We start from the raw sequence: 22,365 nt of genomic DNA, 5'->3' as shown, positions 1-22,365 counted from the left end.
ATATTGTCGATTACCAGATCAGGAGCAAGCCTGGTATGAGCGAGCGTTAAAATTTTACGCATACGCCAACTGCTGACGCTAACCTAAATGTAGTGATAGCGTAAACGACTTTCAGTAGACAGCGAAGGCCTAAATGATACCTGCATCTTCCTACGATGTTCCGCTGTAAATATATGCTGCAGCGAGTGTACGCTCGAAATTATGCTCGACCTCTAAAATTAAAATTGCGTGGGCTAAAATTTAAGCTTCATTGTAAGGGTGGTCGATTTGGCTATTTTCGCCTCGCGAACCAGACTCAAGATTTTTATTGATCTTCCTATCTGATGAATTTTAATTAAACGATAAATGCTCAGGACTCAATTCAGGCATCAGTAAACTGCAAGCGGGCACGTCGTAATGCGGCCACGCTCTACTTATACACACACCATAGCACAGCGAGGAGGCGGTTTAACCAGCTTCTTTTGCGTGCAGTGAGGTAGTTGCGGTGGGCGCGTTAGCGACTTCACCTAACGCACTAAGTACTTTGATTAAGTGTCTTCACGGGAGCGGTAATCCGGCTCGTGCTAAATAGTTCCGCTTACCATTTTTGGTAGGTGTGTGGACTTCTTAGATGGACTTTTGGGTAATCAAACCAAAGGAAGTTGGAGGCAATAACAGGTCTGGGATGCCCTTAGATGTTCTGGGCCGCACGCATGCTACGACGGGGTGTATCGTTACATAAAATTAACACTTATAAATAGTTTATTAATATATTATCTAAAAGGTAGAGAATATTTGGAGAATATTACTTACATAGTAATGTTCAGAAATCTTATCCATAAATAGGTATAGGCCATTATATCTATTTATCCACCACGACCTGATTGGCACGTTCTGTTTGGCCATTGATCTGAGGATGGTCTGCAGTCGACATGGGGAACTCGCCACCTAGCAGCCCAAGCACTTGTCGCCAAAACCCAGACGTAAATCATTGATCCCGGTCCAATACTATGGACTCGGCCATCTCGTGTAATCGGTATACGCGATCCAGGACAAGAGAGCTGCCTACTTGCCTTTGATCGATGTCTTACATGGTGCTGAATGAACCATCTTGCTTAGACCGTTTACGAAGACGACGAGCCCCGTCCGACCCTAATGTGAAGTCTAGACTTACTGACTTCCAACAGTTGGTTGGAATCGGTAGCGGCTTCAGTGGCGCACTGCTGGACGGTGCAGGCTTTATGCTGACACTGTTCGCAAGAGCGAATATAGTTGGCCACCCATCTAAATAAGTGCGTTCACCAAAATTTCTCTGACACTCGTAAGAATGTCTTTTCACGGCCCAGATGCCCACTAGATGGCGCATCATGGAGCTCGTGAAGGGTCATCAGCTTGAGGTCTGTGTCATGAGGCACATAGATTCCCAAGGAATCACAAGGTGACAGCTGATGCCATAACAGGCCATCGATGAAGCTAAAGCGATTTACCTCAGCTTTCTCCTGCATTTTTTCGACCCCTCAGTGGTAGATGCGGACTCATGCGTCTCGCACGCTGGTTATTGCCATCGCTCTTCGGAAAGGGATTCCTCTTGCTGGGCGTCTTCGCCCCAGCAGGGGCCCAGGCATAGCAGCGCTCATATGACTGCGCTTGCCACATTTGTGACAGACAACGTCTGCATTGCCCAACTCCATGGAAGTGACACCTGTTCTCTCGGCCGACGGCTTATACCAAGCTATCGCCGAGGCACTGTTGTAAAATTTCTCCTCAACTAAGGCAATTTGGATTCCATCGTTGACGGCACCTTTCTAATAAGAGCCTGTCACGATGAGCCATGACGTATTCCGTTCATAAACTTGGGCACTTTTATGTGCTCCCCAATCGGACCTACGGTAATTGATCCCGACAGCTAGTGCATCTCCTGCACATGCTCTTGCATAGATCGCTTCGCCTGCCACGCCCCGAAAACGCGCACCTTATGCAACACCTCGTTGTTTGGTGGCTGGCACATGGCGCGAGTCTTTGTCTTATAATCGCCCATGAAGGGAACACCTTGAATACGCTATACCCGCCGAGTAAGCCCACTCTGAGGCTTTACCGCGCGGGTGCGACATGGAGTACGGCACCATCGGGCTGTCATCTTCGATTAGCTGCGACACACCGCATTGCTTTACTGCTAACAGCCGATGGATATCGTGCGCGCTGCAGTTCCATCGAACTTGGGCGGGTCCATCCGAATAAGCCTCGGCTGAGAGCGGAGAGCATCTTAACAGTCCTGTTGAAAGCCTCGCTTCGAGCCTGCTCTCGCCTTAGCTCATCCTGAGTCTGTGTGACAGACTCCGCCGTAGCATGGCTTTGTGCCTCGGACGCGACCCTTCGCTGTCCGAGCATGAGTGCGTCAAACTGCTCCAACTGAGTAACATGTTGCTCAGGAGACTACCCAAGACCCTGGCCATGGCTTGTTCCCTAAGTCCCTGCGCCGTCTGCTCAGCCAACTCCCGATGATGTTCGGAGGTGGGGGGAAATGAGTCCAATCGATATTGAGGCTCATCCTCACGTACACGCTCAAAGATGCGGGTCGTGGGAAGGATTTCAAGTTCCACCAAGTGTAGACGGGCGCTACTTAAAGCTGCCACGTACTACGCACGCACACACCTTCGACGATTTACCGCCTTCTCTCACGTGCAGTGAGGTTTGTGGTGGGCGCCTTAGCGACCTCACCCAACTCACGAAGTACACTGATAAAAGTGTCGTCACGGGAGCGGTAATCCGGCTCCTCGTGCAAACTTATCAAGTATATTGTAAGTTTAAGACTGATTTATATTTAATCGCATTAAATATAAATTTCTGTTATTACCTAGCATAAATGCCGTCTTTGTAGATAGACTAATATGTGCTGCGAGCGTATCGTTTTTGGGTATTTCGCATAGCGGATGACGCTAGGATGTACCAATGTGCATCACATACATAAGGGTGGGTCACATATATATGAAGCACACTTAAGTGGTAGGTTTTTTTTTTATTACTTCAATTAAGTACCTAGGAATTTAAGTTGAATATAACAATTCCAACGTAAATACTTCTTTATTATTTTCTCTTACAGAAATAATATTCATGTTTTAACGGTACACCCCGTTCCATTTCGTGCTAAACTGACGGCCCCGGGTCACTCGATGTTATGTAAGAGCTAATTCCTGTCTAGGACAGCGACTCAAAGAAGTAATTCACTATTCTTTCCAATCCTGGGTGCAGGTCCTAGTGCCGTGTCATCTTTTGTGCATTTGGGCATGTAAGTTCAGTGCTTAACAATTAATTCATTGTAAATGCCCACATAACGCGATAATCTTTTATCGATAAAGTCATCCAAGAATCTTTACTCGCTCTGTTGATTACAAGCTTCCGCAGTGAATCTCGTAACGTCCAAGGAGCTTTGAGCAATGACGTTCTCGAGACGCTTTTCAATATCGACGGTATGAAGCAAAATTCGCTGCATTAGAATCGCCGAGTCGCCATCTAATCCAGGAATCAGTGCCTGTAGATTCCGTTCGCCTTGCCACAATTGAATAACTCCCGCTTTCAGTGAATACCCTTGAGCATCGAGGTCATCGAGACCTGATCCGTGTTCAAAATGAGTTTTAATAGCTTGCTGTTGCTTGTCGTCGTCGTCAAGATATGGCACGACAGCAATAAGCTGCAACGTGTCGTCTAACTCATTCAGAACCTTTTCAATCGAATGATCTTCTGGTGCTTTACGATCCACGGGATTATAAGCCGGAGCTGAAGAATGCCGTTCTTCGCGCTTGGCCTCGTGACGGTCGTTCTCATGCGTTTCATCTTCCTTTTCAAAGCCTAAATTTGGATTCTCTACTGCGTGTTTACCTACACTTTTGCCCCAGCTTCCTTTGTCCCATTGAAAGACCTCAGGGAGCCCACAGTTGCTGAAAAATTGACCCAATGCCTCCTCTACCAACGTATTACATGCACCTCCCGTCGTGCGTAGTTGCAACTCGACTTCTTTAAATTCACCCTCGATAGGTGTTTTTAAAAAAAATGGAAGTTTTAAGGTCTTGGCTGGGGGAAATTGATTGTGTTTCTCAATGGCGTCCAGGATGCCCAAGAGCTCTTTGTACGATTCCTCATTTGCGCGCTGCTGCGTTGGATACTGTCCAAAGAGATCCGGATGCGTACGCAAATAGAGCTTGCGCAACGTTTCTTTAAGAATTGGCACCTTGACTCCTTTTTGGCTCTTGTTGACGCGTAATTTCTTCCGACGGAGCGTGCGTTCGCTGACTTTTGTTCGTACAAAACTAATGCTGCTGGTTCGGGTTGATAGGAATGGAGGGTCGATAGAGCAAGGCACGCGGTGCTTATGCATTTGTTGCCAGGGAATTGCTGTGCTTAAGCGTGTAGACGCGTGCATTTGGAAGCGAGAAACGATAAGCGTCTGACGAGCTAGTGCGACGAAGCCCATTACCACCGCTTTTCAGAGCCCTGAAGGCAAGAATGAATAAAATTATTTATCACTTTTTTTGAGAGCAAAATATGCGTTTTTCGTAATGAGCACAAATTCGGGTCATGCCTGAAATTACATGTTGCCCATTTTCTTGTGCATTTTACGGCGAGGTATTCTTACAATCGTTCTTTATTTCTAACATAAGATAAGGAGAATTTATCAATGGTGCAAGTATACGTACATCATTTATACGGGACTTAGACGTCTTGATTGCCTGTGTCGAATCAAAAGTTAAGAGCAAAAGCAAAGCACGCGGGCTCGACCAAGATCTCCGCAATACCTTGATGGTGTCGAGATGACTTCTTTTTTAACGGACAATCTCAAATGACCTGATTGTCTTCTTGCAACTCATCTTTGTCATCGGGATCAACTCCACCATTCGAGAGCATCTCACGCACTTTTCTCTCAATATTAAGCGTGTGGAGCAGGATACGCTGCAGAATCTGGGCCGAATCGGTATCCAATCCCTCAACAATCTTTGTAAGGTCGCGCTCACCCTTCCAAATCTTATGCGTCCCAGCTTTAATATTATACCCACGTTCATCAATCTCATCAAGACCACTGCCACTCTCAAAGTGTTGGCGCACTTCCCCATACTCCTCTTCATCCATCAGTGGCACAGCAGCAATAATTTCAAAAACTTCATTGAGCTCTTTCAGCAAGTTTTCAATCGAAGCATCTTCAATTGTCATTTCACTGTCGTCAAATGCTAGCGTAGGTTCAATTTCGTTCTCTTCTGGCAGGACCACACGCTCGCTCACCTTTGTTCGCAAAAAGCCTACTCGAGTCGATAGGATCGGAGACTCCATCGCACAGGGCAAGCGCTGCCACTTCGTTCGCTGCAAGAATTGCTCATTAGCTACAAGAGGACAAACGCGCATACGGGAATAGAGGAATCGAGAAGTGGCGCGTGCCTGACGAGCTACCGACATGAAGGCCATGACGCAAGGCGAAGAGTGTTGTTTTTATTGGTTTTGAGTCATTTCTTGTACAGCGTGATATTAGGTACGTAGTCCATTATTGCTTCAAAACTTTTTTTATTTTCAAGCTGACAAGCAATAGTAGCCGAAGATGCTTTTTTAGCCGCTTAATACTCCATAATAGCTCAAATTTAAAATTTAAAATAGTTTCTTACATCCTTGACAACCTCAAAATGGAAACTGCAAAAAAAAAGTAGCGTAAATAATACTGTACATACAGTACATCGTCTGATACAACCGTTTGCTCTTGAGGTCACGGGAGAGCTGTAACATGAGTTATTTAAATAGTGTCGGAAAACCTAAAGTGACCTCAGGCAATTTGCATACAAGGCCAATGCAAGTCTTTAACGCTACCAGTAGCTAGAAAGCCTGTTGCATGTGACAGAAAAACACGATCTAGAATATTTTCGTGCCTTACATAATAGCACTCCTCTGAATTATGCAATGCGGAGACCTCCAACACATTCATGAGCGCACATTGCAATGAAGTTCAGTCGCAAATAATAAACTGTTTTTGGGAATATGCGTCCAATATTGCGCAAAAGTTTGTTTCGCGAGGAACATGAAAGTTTGCAGCGATTGATCGAAGAGCATTTTTTTATTTGGTGATGAGCAAGCTAAGTGACTCCTACACGGCCCCGAAGACTTCGCAAAAAAAATTGCGTCTTAATACGGCAATGTGAAGAATGCGTCTTTTTACATGACAGGACGTCGACGCTGGCATACCTCTAAATCGTTAAGTTGCTTGCTAATCACTTTTGAGTACCGCGAGTTTTTACGTGTTTGTATAGAAGTCGGATGAAAACCTATTTGCGCTTAAAATATTAGAGGAAGGCACCTTGAATTCTCTTGGTAGAACCACCTTTTGCCATCACGGCCGGTCGGCTGCTTTTGTTTTGATACGGAAAACAGCCTGCATTTTCGTGGCTTATTGCAGTTAGGACGTCGACAGCTTGATTTAAACCTCGCATTAGCTTGAACGATATTGTGCTTTCCCTTGAAATTAATTAGCTATTTCTTACATCGCAGTGTTCTAGCCATTAATTTTTAGCATCACATTCCAGAATCTTAAGTTGTAATCGCGATAACTTTTTTTCTGTTTGAAAGTAATCGTTAAAAGGTATAACAACTCCCGCCAAACAAAATAATTGAAAATTGCTGCTGCAGTGCGAGGGAGCACCAGCGCAGACTACTCGTATAATTGTATACTCTAATAATAATCTAAAAGATTTGCATATCCATTCCAACGAAAGAAGACCTTCACGATTACAGTCTGTCAGAAAAAAATTAAAATCCGCCCGTGTCTAGCATTTTAAATACTGAAAATTCGGGATCTAATTACGCACCTTGTGATAGTCAAACCCAATAAGAGCTCTGCAGACCTAATTGGCCTGGCGTCGAATGAATAAGAAGTATCTCTGACATTTATTTTGTCTAGCTTGGTCCCGACGAACAAAAAAAAAAATAGTGCGTTTGATACACGCTGAATGATAGCTTTTAGATTTTTTTAATTATCTGAAACTTACTCAATTCAGCAAAAACTTGGACAAGACAAACGTAATTTAAACACTCAATTTAATCATGCTTGGTACCAGTGGTCGTGGCAAAACGCCTCTTTAGTCTTGGGAGCACAAGGCCACCTACGATAGCAACCACTATAAGCTGCATCGTCGTGGCGCTATCAATAATGTCTCCACGCGATCGTAGCTCGCGCAGAATAAGCCCAGCTTTGCAGCTCAGGAAATTGTACGGAACGAGCCCAAATAGCGGGCCTAACGTAAATTGGCCTAGCGGAATGGCCAAGTGGGGCGACGCCATGTTAATAAACCAATTGGGGGTGAATGGAAATACGCGCAGGAATATCATATTCAGCGCCATTTCGTCGCGATGTGCGTCCAATATACTTCTTAAGCGATCGAGTTTTTGCGGAAAAAAGTGCGTGACGACGCGGTAGCCAAAACGCCGCGAAAGGAGAAACATAAAGACCGATCCCAGTGTGTTGTTAGCCAAGCACAGAGGAAATCCCAGCGTCATCCCAAACAACGCGCCGCCCAATAGATTGAAAAATACGGTGCCCGGAATCGCAAATGTTTGCAGGTATAGATAGCAGCCCATGTGTGCGAGCAAAAGTGAACCTCGTTGGCGCTCGGAGAAGCTCTGAAGGGTCTTGCCTAGCTCTTGAGCTGCCTCGAGCGTTGTAGGCAGTCGAAGCGCGAGCCACTCGGTGTCTGTGAGCGTCGAGATTACCAGCGAGTGCAACATCACGCCTAATAGCGCCGTGGTGACTATGAAAACGACGCCCACGAGCTGAAGATCACGGCGCCAGTCCGACATCGTTGCTAAACTTTGTCGACTGCTGCGGATCCTGTTCAAGAAAGTGTTCGGAAGAACGGGGGGTAGGTTATTTTTTGGAAATTTTTATTTTGTTATTTGAATGGATTTTATTGCCAGATCGTTATTAATTAAAAAAAAGAATGCCAGTTAGCAAACAGTTTAACTAAGTAAAATTTTAGGAAAACATGATCCTTTGGCTGATGTATATTTGGTAAGGCTGTAGAGATAGAGTGCGGCAACCGATTCTAGTTTACAGATGGACAAAGGTCTAAGTCCTTCATACTAGCCATAGAAGGATATGAATATTAAAAATAACGACGACAAGAAACAGTCTCTAATTTGCTCTACACTGTTTAGTAAGTATACTTCGTTACGACGTAGTGCTAGCTAAGTAAAATAAACAGGTGTTCCTTGTACCGCACACTATCTCCGTCCCAGCGCGAGATTGTCAGGACCATTCAACTCGCTGAGCCCATGACCACTCATTTCGATTTATCTTTTATACCATTCCTTTTCTATTGATTCAAATTACATATGCGCCATAATAAAAACAAGTAAAAAGGTTGGCGCAATAAGGAGAGATGATACTTAGTAATAATTAGATTTAGGATAGGCGATCCTTAGAGGATGAGCCAAAAGTATCGGCTAGTAAAGCAAAAAAAATAATTCAGTCGTAATTTACCCTCATTCCTCACAAGTGGTACCACTTGTTGGTCTTCCGCTCGCTTCTTCGCCGTCCGCTCGCTTCTTCGCCGTCCGCTCGCTTCTTCGCCGTCCGCTCGCTTCTTCGCCGTCTACTCGCTTCTTCGCCGTCTGCTCGCTTCTTCGCCGTCCGCTCGCTTCTTTGCCGTCCGTTCGCGCTTCGCTGGATTGCACTGCGTTGGATTGCCCAGCACTACTTGTAGCGTAAGGGATTCCACTCGCAGCCAGTAACGTACTGCTTGTAGCGTGGGAATTTCCGCTCGCAGTCAACTGCTCCATTCCTTTGGAAGCGCTGCGTAGCAGTTTTGATTGTGTGGCTTCAGTATCCACTGTAACTCTAAGCGTCTGCCTGACAGATATAGTCGCTTAGTCTGTGTGAGGTTGGGACCGGCTTAACACGGTGAAACAGTTAATCCATCTGGAATAAGATTGAATCTCTTACCCATTACGCTTAATGGCTAAAGAAAGTCGTTGAGATTTATGAGCAAAAAGCTAAAAGCTAATAATCAGATTCCATACTACTGTAGTAAGGCTTTCCTCTTTGAGTACGGTGAAAAGTCTGCAAAGACTGCGAACGATTTGCCTGCGTCATTACAAAAGACCCGACGCATTACAAAAGGCCCGACGCATTGCAAAGATCTTAGCAAAGCAACTCACCAAGGAGAAAGGATGCCTGCCCAAGCAAGAGTCCACCTTATCAGCTCCGTTACACGAGGTATACGCGCTTTTAGAAGAAGCCGAGCGCACCATTTTTAAGGATCTTCGGTTCAACTTAAGAGCCTAGTCTTTTTATAGTTCCGAACACATTCTTCTTCCATTATGGGCAACCCTCAAACGCCGAGCTAATGCAGCAAATGATGCACATGCTACAGCAACAACAAGAGTTAATCAAAACATTCGCTAATTCCTAAAAGATAGGTGGGCTTAAGGTGGACGGGCTAAGGATGCCGACGTAAAGCGGAAAAAGCGAAGAGTCGGTTCGCCTTTATTACGCGCAAGTACAGCAATATTTTATTGCGCACGGTAAGAAGTGGAAAGAGGACGCAAAGGCTCCTCAAGTACTTGCCGTACTAGGAAGCTCATTGCGAGGACCAGCAGCACAATGGCTCTTGCTGCATCAAAAAAGAAATTCACTCAGCCGATGAGTTTTCTCTAGCAGTGAAAAAAAAACAATTCGTCTTTGCGGATCTGCAACAACGTCTTCGAGACGATCTGCATCGGCTGAGACAAGCCAATTGCAAAGGCTTAACGGACTACATTGCGAAATCTCGACACATTATTTCGCAAGTTGAGGACATGACTCGAGTTGACATTTCATCTATTTTCAACGAGGGTTTAAAGCAAGAACTCAAGAAGAAGTTCAATATCGACGGGGAAACGCACTGTAGGATGCTATTACTGTGGCGCTCGATTTTGAACGCACACATTCGGGTGTTTATCATCACCACAACGCTACAAAACCTCGTCCTGGTCCACAAAATGTGGCCAGAGAATTAAACAAGAAGCCAGAGCCGATGGAAATCGGCAATGCTCGGCCATTTAATAGGTCTTCTTGCGTCCATAATCGACGTCGAAATAAACGAAAGTGTGCATACTGCAAAATACTGGGGCACACGATTCAGCAGTGTTACAAGCGCAGGAACCAGCAAAATAATCGCGGCAACGGATATCGTCGCGATCGTGCGAACGCCAACTATTTCGTGAATGAGTCAGTTAAAGAAGAAACCATCGCGACTGCGTCAAACGAAGCTATCACCACACTATGTGAAGCTGACTTTGCTTCCTTCACGGGAAAAGATTTGATCATCTAAAAGGGTCATCTTGACGATCGTGCTGTCAATATGATACTCGATTCTGGCGCCACATGCAATGGGGTGAAGCCGAGTTTGCTGCAATGCGTCATGTCCTGAAATGGCTTTCAAGTCACTCGTTTCGAAGGCACTAATAACACCAAAAATAAGTGAAGAAAGGAGTCGCCAATAGCCCATTTGATGATAATCGAATTTCTGACGTTCCGGTCATTGAGTGGCCAATGAGCAATTGCCATGATGTAATTCCGGGTAAGCCCTGGTGTGCTGCGCACGAGCCAATCATTAATTGACGTACTCATCAAGTTTCGTTCAAAAGTGGTGACATACCATATGATGAGGTTGTGAATCGGTCATTATTCCTCTGCTGACTTCTTAAGGAAATTGAAGACATCACAATTTGAAGAAGTCTATCGTGTCAAAATTTATCAAGAGTCGGAATTTACAAAACCTCGTGAAAACGATTGAAGGCTTTACTCGATTCCTATAAAGATGTATTCCCAGAAAAGTTACCGAATTCATTGCCTCCTCATCGGTCGGTGGAGTTTGGTATCAATATACAGCCCGGTGTGCAACCGAGTAATCGTTCGCCATTTCGACTTTCACAAGCTGAACAAAAGGCTTTACAGAAGTTCGTCGATGAGAACCTTTCATGCGGATAGATCGAGCTTTCAGACTCGCTTTGGGTATCAAACATCTTCGGCATTCCTTAAAATGACCCAACGATCGGTACGAGGTGTATCTCGTTCGGAATGGATTCGATCCGGAAACGCGAACATTTTGCTCAGTTGGGTGATTGGCTTTCGTTACGTCAACTCAACGTCAGTCGTCCCTAAAATACCTTTGCCGCGAATCGATAAATTATTCGATAAGATGTATGGTATGAGCTACTTCACAGTCATTGACTTAGCTCAAGGGTACCATCAGAGGCATATTCATCCGGATAGCAAAACGTACACTGCGTTTCGTAAATCAAATGAGACATATCAGTGGTGCGTTGCGCCGATGGGCCTTGCTGGAATGCCTCGCATTTCGTCGCGCTTGATGCGTGTTCTTTTTGAAAAGTTCTCATTCGTTGTTGTATATTTGGATGGTACATGCATCTTTTCCGTCTCAAAAAAAGGTACTTCTGAAAATTCTAAATTATCTGAACATTCATAACCCTGACACCATTGGCTATTAATTACTTTTAATGTAATACTGGGGTCAATTATTTCATGCTATCGTGTTCGACGTCTTACGCAAGTGAATACTCTTCGCTCACATTGGTAAGTGCAAGTTCGCGCGTCAAGAGGTCAGCTTTTTGGGGCACGCTGTTTCTGGTGACGGATTATTTATCGAAAACAAAGGCGGAAGCAATCGCGAAGTGGCCTTCACTTACCTCTGTAAAGGAATCGCAAAGTTTTCTTGGTCTTGCTTGTTATTATCGCCGCTTTATTCATCAGTTTGCGCAAATAGTTCTGCCGTTGAGCCATCTCGTTAGGAAAGATTTTTCATGGGTCTTGAATGCAGAACAAGAGGATTTGCTCGTAAGGCTGAAGTCTGCCTTACAAGCTGCACCTGTGCTGACTTTGCCTAACTCTTCACGCCCGTTTGTTCTCACTACGGATGCATCGGGGTCGTGCATTGGTGGCGACTTATCGCAATTTATCAATAGACATGACCATCCAGTAGCGTTTTACTCAAAGAAACTTGGAATCCGTGAGATTAGTTGGCCTGCTCGTGAGAAGGATCTATTTGCAATAAAAGAGGGGTTAGAAAAATGGGCAATAGCGCCTGCTCTTGGCTTCTTCATCATCCGTCAGTCTCGCCGAAGTTGGCTCGATACTTGACCACCTTCGCTCAATACGCGTTTACTATACACCACATTAATGGTGCTTTAAACGTTGTAGCTGATGCGCTTTCGCGCCGGCCTGATGATTCTGTCGTGGACAATATCCGCTTTCATAAGTGCGATTTTCTAGTTGCCAACAACGAGGTACACGTTTACTTTGTTCGCCCTCGGTGCCAACTCTGCCCCGGGAGGAAGCTGAGACTCTGCAAGTTGCTGCCTTAATGACAGTGTCGTATGGCGAGTTGTCAACAGAAGTTCGTAAGCTACTTCAATAAGGCTTTGCCAGAATTGCCTAAAGAAGCATGGAAAAGCTCCGAAACAAGTTTATTGATTGTGAAGCAAGAGAAATTGTTGTTTTTGCGCACATTAAACGTCTTTGCGTGCTCAACAACAACCGCTTGCGAACGAATGTAATATCGAAATATGATAATTCGGCAATAGCTGCTCTGCCGGGCAATCGCAGAACATTCTTGCGAGTTGCTCAGTGGTATTACCGGAAATCGTTGCAGAGAAACGTCAAGGAATATGTCAAAACTTGGGAAACCTGCGCACGTCGGAAACATGATAATTAACAAAAAAACAACGTATTACTTATGCCAATTCCAATACCGGATGCTTGCTGGCAAGTGGTATCAATGGACTTTATAAGAGGGCTTCCTGTTTCCAATGGATTTGCCATCCTAACTGTTGTCGATAAGTTTTCCAAACGCACGAAGTATGCAGCAGTGCACGATAAGGACGATGCATGCACCACAGCAAAAGTATTTTTTGATGCTGTCATTCGACACCATGGTATTCCCGCAGTTAATATCAGTGACCGAGATAGCAAGTTCACGTCCATGTTTTCGAAGTCATTGATGACGATCATCGGTGTTCGTCTAAGTATTACAACCGCTTATCGGGCTTAAGCCGATGGACAGACCGAGCGCCAGAACCTTGTGGTAGAAGACGCACTCAATCGCATAGCATCTTACCATGGCACTGACAGGACCGAACACTTGGGAAGCATAGAGTATGCGTCTATACTGGTTCGTGCATCTACTGGATACTCTTCCTTTGAAATAGATACGGGAAGAAGGGAACGCTCTGCATGGCAAAAGTCACTGGGCTGGACTAGTCAACCAAAGGATATTGACGTTTACGCAAAAGAGTTTATCGAAGTACGAGCAAATATCATCGATCAGGCTCGCAGAAATCTGTTGATAGCACAAGCTTCGCAAAAGCAATATTACGATCAAAAGCGCCGAATAAATCAGGTCGAATTCAAAGTTGGAGATCTACTTATACTTGATACTCGCAAAATATCGTTTAAACACGCTGCGAAAAATATGGGACACCAAGAGCCAAGATTGCGGCAAGAAAGGTGGAACCATTCGAAACTATCAAAATGTTTAATTCTAATGTGGCAAGCTTGAGTTACCACAAACTATGAATAGGATTATTCCAACCTTTAATGTTGATGTTCTATCAAGTATGAACCGACACCGGAAAGGTTTCGAAGTCGCCCGATACCGAAAGCATCACAATTCGTGGATAATGGCACAGCGGATCATTTTCAAGTTATTGAACGTCTGTTGAAGAAAGCCAACTCAATCGCTAACCATACTGGCTCGTACAATGGCATGGCGAAACTAAGGAAGAAGCAAGCTAAGAAAAAGAGAAAAATATTCGCCATGTCTCCCACTGGAAGGACCTCGTCGCCGACTTCAATCAGCGTCAACGAGAGATCAAATCGGGGAGGATGTCAGGACCAGTTAACTCGCTAAGCCCTTGGCCACTCATTTCGATTCATCTATTGAACCATTCATTTTCTTTAATTCAAATTTACATATGCGCCATAATTAAAACAAGTATAAGGTTTGCGCAATTAGGAGATATGATACTTCGTAAGAATTAGATTTAGGATAGGCGATACCTTAAGGAGTGAACCAAAAGTATCGGTTAGTAAAACTAAATTAATTCAGTCGTAATTTACCCCCATTCCACACAAGAGGTCCCGGCGCCATTCCGATAACGTTGTAAACATTGTCGACTGCTGCGGGTCCATTTTAAGAAAGTGATCGGAAGAACGTAGGGTAGTTATGTTTTGAATATTTTATATAGTTATTTAAATTGAATTTTATTGCCAGGTCGTTATTAAAATTAAGAAAGAATGCCAGTTGGTATACAATTTAACTAAGTAAAATTTTAGGGAAGTATGATCCTTTGGCTGATGTATATTTGGTAAGGCTGTAAAGATCGAGTGCGGCAACCGATTCTAGTTTACATTTGGATAAAGGTCTACGTGGCTCGGAGCCTACCGCCATAATAGCCATAGAAGGATATCAATATTAAAAATAATGACGACAAGAAACAGTTTCTTATTGCTCTACATTGTTTAGTAAGTATACTTAGTTACGACGTAGAGCTAGCTAAGTAAAATAAACAGGTGTTCCTTGTGCTGCACACTATCTCCGTTCCAGCGCGAGATTCATTTGCGACGTTTGAGGTAATTCCCCCCGATTAAAATACACTTATTATGAGTACTGCGTAAGATGCATGGTAAGTTGTTCCTGAGCGAATCCGTCACATGTTTACGCAGGGCATCCCAGTGAAAAGCGCTCAGTTAGAGGCATGTCGATGAGAATGCTCTTGATTAAAGCCTACACTAAGATCAACGTGCCGGCTCAGGCTGATTTACTGATGCCTGAATTGAATCCTATCATCGGTTTAATTAAATTCGTCGGATAGGAAGATCAATGAAAATCTTCGCATCTGGTTCGCGAGGCGAAAATGACCAAATCGACCACCCTTACAATGAAGCTTCAATTTTAGCCCACGCAATCTTCATTTTAGAGGTCGAGCAAAATCTCGAGCATACACTCGCTGCAGCATATTTTTATAGCGGAACATCGTAGGAAGATGCAGGTATCATGTAGGCCTTCGCTGTCTACTGATAGTCGTTCACACTATCGCTACATTTAGGTAAGCGTCAGCTGTTGGCGTATGCATAAAAATTTACGCTCGCTCATACCAAGCTTGCTCCTGATCTGGTAATCGACAATATCAAAGCCGAGTCTAAGAATGTGCCCGGCTTGGTCCCGCTATTTCGAGTACAGCTAATTATACATGCGGAGGCTGCCTATTTGGCGTTGCTAAAAGAGAACGCGCACCGAAAGGCCTTATGCCATTAGTATATTGGCCGCCTATGTCATAACAATTTAAAAAACGTGCCTAGAGTGTAACGGGCTAAAGTTGCCCGAATGTAACACAGTTCCCGTTAAGTACACTTGGTGTACTTAAGGGGATGGTCAATTACTAAATTATAGTAACTAGACCCAGCACTCGGGTGTGGTGCACATTTGTGACCAACCCTTGTGTATGTGATGCACATCGGTGCATTCACATTACGAGGGATGACGCCTAGCGTCATCCGTTACGCGAGGTATCTAGAAAGATACGCTCGCAATACATATTGTTATCTATAGAGATGACATTTCGATTGGTAAAAATAGGTACTTGTATTTAATATGATTAAAAATATAAACCAGTCTGAAAACTACATCCTGCTTGGTAAGTGCGCACGAGGAGCCGGATTACCGCTCCCGTGACGACAGTTAACCGGAGTACTTAGTGCGTTGGGTGAGGTCGCTTGCGCGCCCACACAACTACCTCACTGCGCGCAAGAGAAGCTGGTTAAACCGCTTCCTCGCTGTGCTAGGGTGTGTGTCTAAGTAGAGCGTGGCCGCATTACGACGTGCCCGCCTACATATAGAGCTCAGCAATGTGTCCAACAAATGGTGCTGGTCGAATGTAAGGCTCCGTATCGCTTGGAGGTCGAAACCTCAATACCGAACAAAATGGTGTTAATGTTAGACATAAGGAATACCAACAAATGTTGACGTTGCATTTCATGCGCAATCAGGGACGCGGTTGTGCCTGTCTACGCGCGCTCGCCCAAATGGACGTGTTTTTGACTGCCTCTGTAATGAGGCACACATTGGTTGGAAAGCCGTTGTTGTGGTACATTTACTATGTGGGTAAAATACCCTTTATTTTACTTTAAAATAGTTGATTATCAAAATCCCATTGTATTATGGGTAACAAATGTGGTCGCCGCCAGATCTTTATCTGGCGACCAAAATTTATCTTAAAATTAGGTACGGTAAGGTCTAAAGATTTAATTAATTAAAAAAGTTGAGTTCCCCTTTTGTTCTTAAAGCGTCTAGTGTCTTTTTAAGGCTTGCGCATTGATCTGTGACAGATAGAAGCCTTTCTGAGATACATTGGTTCTACGAACCCCTGAACCCTTGAACTAGGATTCATTAAGCTCTAATAGCTTGTACGAATTCCTAAGTTGTTAAACCCAATAGTTCTATTGAACGAAGAGGCTCTCTGAGGCTAAAATTCTTTCTCTGACTTAAGGGACGAGGTAGCTCCGCTACACTCGGTAGCACTCGTAGTCAATCTACGCCTGAGTCTTTACAAAACTAATCCATCACGAAAATGGAAGAGGTTCCAGAGTTGTCAGAAGCGCAACGCGCCGCTTATGACAAGCCTAAAACCTTATTCGAGCTTGAACGCGTGGAATTTATTATTTCCCAGGAACCAGAGGTCCTAAATGCAAGGCTTGAAGCCTTCATGCGGAACGAAACCTCCCTGGTCGGTCAGGTAGGACCACTTTGCGGCTTCTATGCCAACTCGGTATATCTCTGTACCTGACTCAGAGCCGAGGGCTCGCCCTCTAAATGTAAATGTGAAGACATTTGAGGGAAAAGAGGGAGAAAATCTCCCTTTTTGGATTGAGCAGATGGAAATGTCCATTGATTCCGCCTTGTTCTTAACAGAACGGCAAAAGGTGGCTATGGTTATTTCCAAACTTGGAGGTAGAGCGGGCACTATCGTGCAGCACGTCCATAAATGACGCTTTTCCCTCATGGGATTCGCTGAAACAGCAAATGACCAGCATGTTTGCACCGCCTGATCAGGCTTTTCGCATGCGAGCACGGCTCCTAGCGACTCGACAGGGTAAAAGAACCCTAGGAGACTTTGTCCAGGAGTTGAGATTTCTCATTGCATCTACGCATCAAGACCCGGTGCAAGAAGCAATTGTAGGAACCATCTTTATGGGGGGTCTCAATGAAGGCGCGTTGCCCGGACGGAATTAATCCGATCTCATCCTGCTACTTATGAAGAGGCAGTTGCCATAGCGCTACGCACCGAGTTCGACTTTAAGTCTGCTCGCGTTAGCACGCCTATTTACCAAACAAGCTCTTCGAGCACATGGGTACCATCTAATAGACCGGAACCCATGGATCTAAGCCTTGTTGAGGAAGGAGAAGAGGCACTTCAAGCTGTGGAACAGCATGAAATCATTAGATGTTTTATGTGCGGAAGCAAGAAAAATTTACGTCTGGCCTGTCCCCAACTAAATACTCGTTAAGCTCGAACGAGCACCAATTCCGACATATACCAGAAATCTGGTACGGTGCGAAAAACGTCGGTACCCAGTAACCGGGGAAGACCTAGGCTCTATTAAAACTCTCGGAGGTGAGAGTAGACATGACCTAACCCCAATTAGCTCTTTGCGTAATGGCACGGGACGTGAGTACAAGCCTGGCTTGTTAGTCGCTCAAGCGACTGTGAATGGACTTTGATAAGCCATGGTCAGTTTTAATTTGCTCAGGAGCGTCTTGCAATTATGCTCGACGTCTTTGATTGTAAGAAGTCAACAATACGTTTAGGACTTAAAGCGCATGAAAGTAATTCAATCACTGTTCGCGTAGCGACTGGGGCTCGTGTCACTCTTCCTAGAGTTCCTTTGAACTTACGCATAAAGTTTCTTGGCTTTGACAGTATGCAACGTGGTCTCGTCCTTGATTGGATTCGAGATATGATCTCATCCTTGGTATGGCCTGGCTTGAACGCCAAGAGCCATGGATCGATTGAAGGTCTAAAACCTTAAGCGTCACACGCAATGTTCCTAGCAAAGTTTCGAAGAGTAATGAGCCCACCTTTGCTAGGCAACAAGAAACGCTATTGGTGCGAATGACTGACTAAATCTGTCAGTGGGTTAGACATTGGAATGTCTAAGTTAATAAACCCAATGTTGAAAACATTAAGTTTGAGCCCGCAACAGAATTAAGTGGAACGGCACGTATTCCGTCGAGTGACACTCGTTGTAAAAACGCCTCAATGAATGCTGAAAGCTGTTGGCCTTAGACCGAGTCATCAAGGGTGTAATATCCCTGAGAAACGTGGAGTGGCAAGTCTAAGTCCACCGAGTTTGTTCGGCCGAGGTGGCACCATACTGAGTGTCAGCAGTGACACTATTGGCGGTTCGCTAGGGCATTTCGTGTCAAACTCTTCTAATGCACGTGAAGTGACATGTGGACAAGGAAGCTGAGTTTTCTAACTCCTTGTCGGATGTCGAAGTAGACACCAGCTCTGGTATAGATCTTATACAGGCTGAAAATTTGAAGACGTGAATGTGCCGGCCTCTAAGAGGCGTATTGTCTCTACTCCAAGGCAGGCGAGATGCAAAGTATCTATACCCTCACAAAGTGATACGAGTAAGGAATAGAATATGCTTGTAAATGGTGTAACCGGTAAAATCGAGGGCGAATTGAGCCTTGCGGCAATCCCTTCGTAACATGCTCTTCTGGAGAAAGACAAAATGTCTAGTGATGAGTGCGGTCGAGCCTTAAAGGCTGGCGGCTTCTTGAGACGGTGGTCAGTCGACCAACGATTAAGTTAAACTCATCGTCACTTCTGGACGAAGTTGTCCTGGATGACACAGAAGCTGCACTTAGTGCGCGGAGTGGATCATCAATCCTTAAAGATCCGCAGATCCATTTTATTCCTTGATTAAGAATTTTAAGATGTGATCTGTCAAATATACCATCTGTTTACCCCCGGATAGAGGTGTCCGTCATGAAATTGACTTAATCCCTGGAAACAAATACTCTGTCACACGACAGTGGCCTTTACCAAGGAAACAGTGTGACAACATTGACAATTTTTCCGAGCTAGGCACGAGGCTGGAATGGTACGACAAAGCAAATCTCCCCGTTCGACACCGACATTTTGAGTCAGAAAGCCAAATGGCAAATGGCACATTGTACTGCTTATAATAAGCTTTTCTTATGCTGTCACTATACCTGCACAAACCCCCATTCCTAGAAAGGATGTTCTCCAGAACATTGTGGTGGGATGTACAATGTACAGTGCACTTGACGTAGTCGATGGTTATTACCAACTGCTCATGCGAGCTAGCGATATTTCGCTTACAGCGCAACTCAGGCAGTATGCCATGGGAGTGGTTGGTTATGCAACAAGGGATTTCCAACGCCCCGGCGACATTTAATCGTCTAGTGACGCAACTGTTCCGCCCTCATTGAGGTTATGCACAGACTTATTTTGATGAATTTTTTGTCCATAGTCGTGCGGGGCAGGGTCGGTAGGATGTGAAAAATTATATAGACCATTTCGAGTAGTGCTCGAGTGTATGCGCACAGATAAATTGTATGCTAATGCATCTAAATGCATTTTTGGTCACACGGCCAGGACGTCGGAGGAGCTCGCTGCTCGCGATATTCTTCATGAGCAATACCTTACGCCAAAGGAAATGACGCGAAGAATCTAACGCATTTGCGTGATCAGGCCCGTGGGGCTTCGGTGACTTCAATGAGGGAAATTCCGATCGTTTGTTTCGAAACGAATTAAAAGTCAAAACGAAAACGAGGTCTCATTTGAGAACTGCGTCCATCAGGCCCGCCGCCTCCGCAGTATTTGGAATAATAGAGTCTTGGACGTGGCTGATAATCGTTTGGAACGGAAGCTTCGCTTTGATTACGCCAAGCTTAAGACCAAAGGCCTGTTACGTCCGGCATTTAAGCCACAAAACGAGGAAAGGCCTAGCCGATATTTCAGTGCTTCGATTGACCGTATAACCATGGATAAAGCCGCACTGAGGCTATAGATCCACCTAATCCCACTTCTAGTGGTGAAAAGCGTCTTTGACGCAAGTTGACTCTGAGCTTGGCGATCGAAAACGTCAACGGCGTACGGGCAATCTTGCTGAAGAGGTACCTCAAACTCCCAAGAGCTTTCAAAAGAGGGGTACCCCTGCCACTTCACCAGATACTGGTATTGGCCCTTACGACGACGTCGCTTTAAAAGTTTCTCCACGTGAAACTGAAGGTACCCTCGCGCATTAAGCATCGCGGGAGGGGGCCGAAATCTGGATGGAAGCATTTGATGCTCAAGAGCACGAAGTGCAACTTCTTCGTGAGAGCCTTGCTCGGGTGAGGGCACTTTTGAGGCGGTTCAAAACCTTCTTTCGATGCTAGAACATCAGCAACCTCGTTTAGAGGGCCATTTGGACATCCTGGTGAGGATGCAGAAATCTGCGGCTTAACCGCCTGTCTCGGCGCAACCGCGTTAAGTCCATGTGGGAAGGATCCCGATATGGCTTAAGCAAGCCGACGTAGAACACTGGGTGTGTACGCAGCTTGCTAGGAAGGTTAAGCGTGTAAGCTAGGGTCTTCTTGGCCATGACCGTAAATTGTCCAATAAAGCGCGGGCGCAATTTGGTCTTGAAGATCGCGAAAACCAAGTTAATAGGTTAATTCTTAGCTTTTAATTAAAGGTAATCTCCGACCACATAAGCATTAATACAGCTTCTGCTTTTGGCATATGCTTTTTCTTTTTGTTTGTCTTGGCTATCAGCCATCATGTCACGTACATGTCTTAAGACACTAAATTGTATTGCGATAAACTCGCTTACTTGTTTCCAAATGGTAAATAGGGCTAATATCAGCAAGCTCATCGGCTTATTCTCCCCTACCAGCCCTAAGCCACGCAGTGGTATCGTTAACGGAACGCGTGGGTGGGTGAGGCCGTTGACATAGAGCGGAGTGTAGCCTGTAGAGGCATGGACAGCGTTATTTAACGCAAATTATCCCACTGGAAGCATTGAGCTCCAGTGCTTTGGTGTTGGAACACACACACTGCGTAAAATGTTTTTAATGACGCAATTGACACGTTCAGTTTGACCATCGGTCTGCGAATGGTCTGCAGTGGACATATCCAATCTGGTACCCAGCACTCGGAAATCGATTGCCAGAATTTACCCGTGAAACGGGGGTCCCGATCAGAAACGTTTGCCACTGGCAAACCGTGCTGTCGAAATACACGATCGATGAACAGCCTTGCTGTACCTTCACCATCAATAGTATCCGGCACGGCCGCTAAGTGTGCCATTTAGCTCAATCGGTCAACAAAGACAACTATGCCGGTGTTACTGGTCGAATCTTTCGGTGGACCGAAAACAAATCCATACTAATGGACTTCCAACACCCTATGGGTACGGACAGACTTGCCAGTGACGCAGCAGCATGCGCCGAGGGCTTAACCCGTTGGCAAGTTTCGCACGTGCGAACCTATGTGCTGACCCATTTATAAAGTTTGAGCCACCAATAAATCTGCCTTACAGAGCCGTAGGTCATTTCTCTACCGAGATGACCACCAAGGACTGTATCGTGCCTCATAGAAGATTCGGTACTTTAAATTCTCAACATGAGGAACAACGACAGGTGGAGGATCCACAGCGTCCGCGCAATAAAGCAATAGGTCTTTATCGATAAACAATCGACATAACCTTGCGCGCAAACGTGCCGGCAATTTAAAACCCGAGTCAGAGTTCTTTAAAGCTCGTAGCAGAGCTACACACTGTTCATCCTTGGCTTAAGCCAGACGGATTAAGTCAGCAATAGGCGACATGATAGTCGTTAAATGAGAGAGCTCATAATCCGGCCTGCGTAATAACGCATTGGCCAAAGCATTCTGCTTGTCAAGTTTATACTAAACCTCGAAGTTGTATTTGATGAAAAAAGATAGCCATCGGGCCATTCTCTGCATGGGTTAAGGCGACTTAGTCGCCGTGCGTAATGACGCGTGATCTGTCCATATCACAAACGGCTTAGAGCCTATCAGACGAACTCTGAATTTGGCGAGAGCATACTTCATAGCAAGTAACTCTTTGTCATGAACTGATTAGTTCTTTTCCGCAGCTTTAAGCTGTCTAGACTCGAACGCAATTACACGTTCACGCTCATCATCATCTGTTTGTAACAGAGCACTGCCAATGGTAAAATCCGATGCGTCACAGACGACACTGAAAGGCCAATTTGGATTTGGCAGTGCCAGGATCGAGGCTTGGATACGACTATCCCTAAC

The 22,365-nt window shown here is 45.0% G+C and overlaps 3 protein-coding genes across 3 annotated transcripts; all 3 read right to left on the bottom strand.

The window, feature by feature from the left end:
• Positions 1–3,349: 3,349 nt before the first annotated feature.
• CCR75_000586 (uncharacterized protein) lies at positions 3,350–4,447 on the bottom strand (the record flags this gene model as incomplete). The annotated part of the gene is made up of 1 exon (XM_067958693.1): positions 3,350–4,447. One exon carries the CDS (start codon positions 4,445–4,447, stop codon positions 3,350–3,352), a length of 1,098 nt encoding a protein of 365 aa, XP_067814461.1.
• A 362-nt stretch (positions 4,448–4,809) lies between these two features.
• Positions 4,810–5,430, bottom strand: CCR75_000587 (uncharacterized protein; the record flags this gene model as incomplete). Its single annotated transcript, XM_067958694.1, has 1 exon — positions 4,810–5,430. The coding sequence occupies one exon, from the start codon at positions 5,428–5,430 to the stop codon at positions 4,810–4,812; it is 621 nt and encodes a 206-aa protein (XP_067814614.1).
• A 1,614-nt stretch (positions 5,431–7,044) lies between these two features.
• On the bottom strand, positions 7,045–7,803 carry CCR75_000588 (uncharacterized protein; the record flags this gene model as incomplete). The annotated part of the gene is made up of 1 exon (XM_067958695.1): positions 7,045–7,803. One exon carries the CDS (start codon positions 7,801–7,803, stop codon positions 7,045–7,047), a length of 759 nt encoding a protein of 252 aa, XP_067814447.1.
• Between the last annotated feature and the right edge of the window lie 14,562 nt (positions 7,804–22,365).

The sequence above is a fragment of the Bremia lactucae genome (genome assembly GCF_004359215.1).
Source record: "Bremia lactucae strain SF5 chromosome Unknown BlacSF5_NotPlaced_200_SHOA01000120.1_2678225bp, whole genome shotgun sequence".
Classification (NCBI taxonomy): domain Eukaryota; phylum Oomycota; class Peronosporomycetes; order Peronosporales; family Peronosporaceae; genus Bremia; species Bremia lactucae.
Note: the sequence above shows the minus strand (reverse complement) of the source record. Positions and strands in the feature narration are given on the sequence as shown.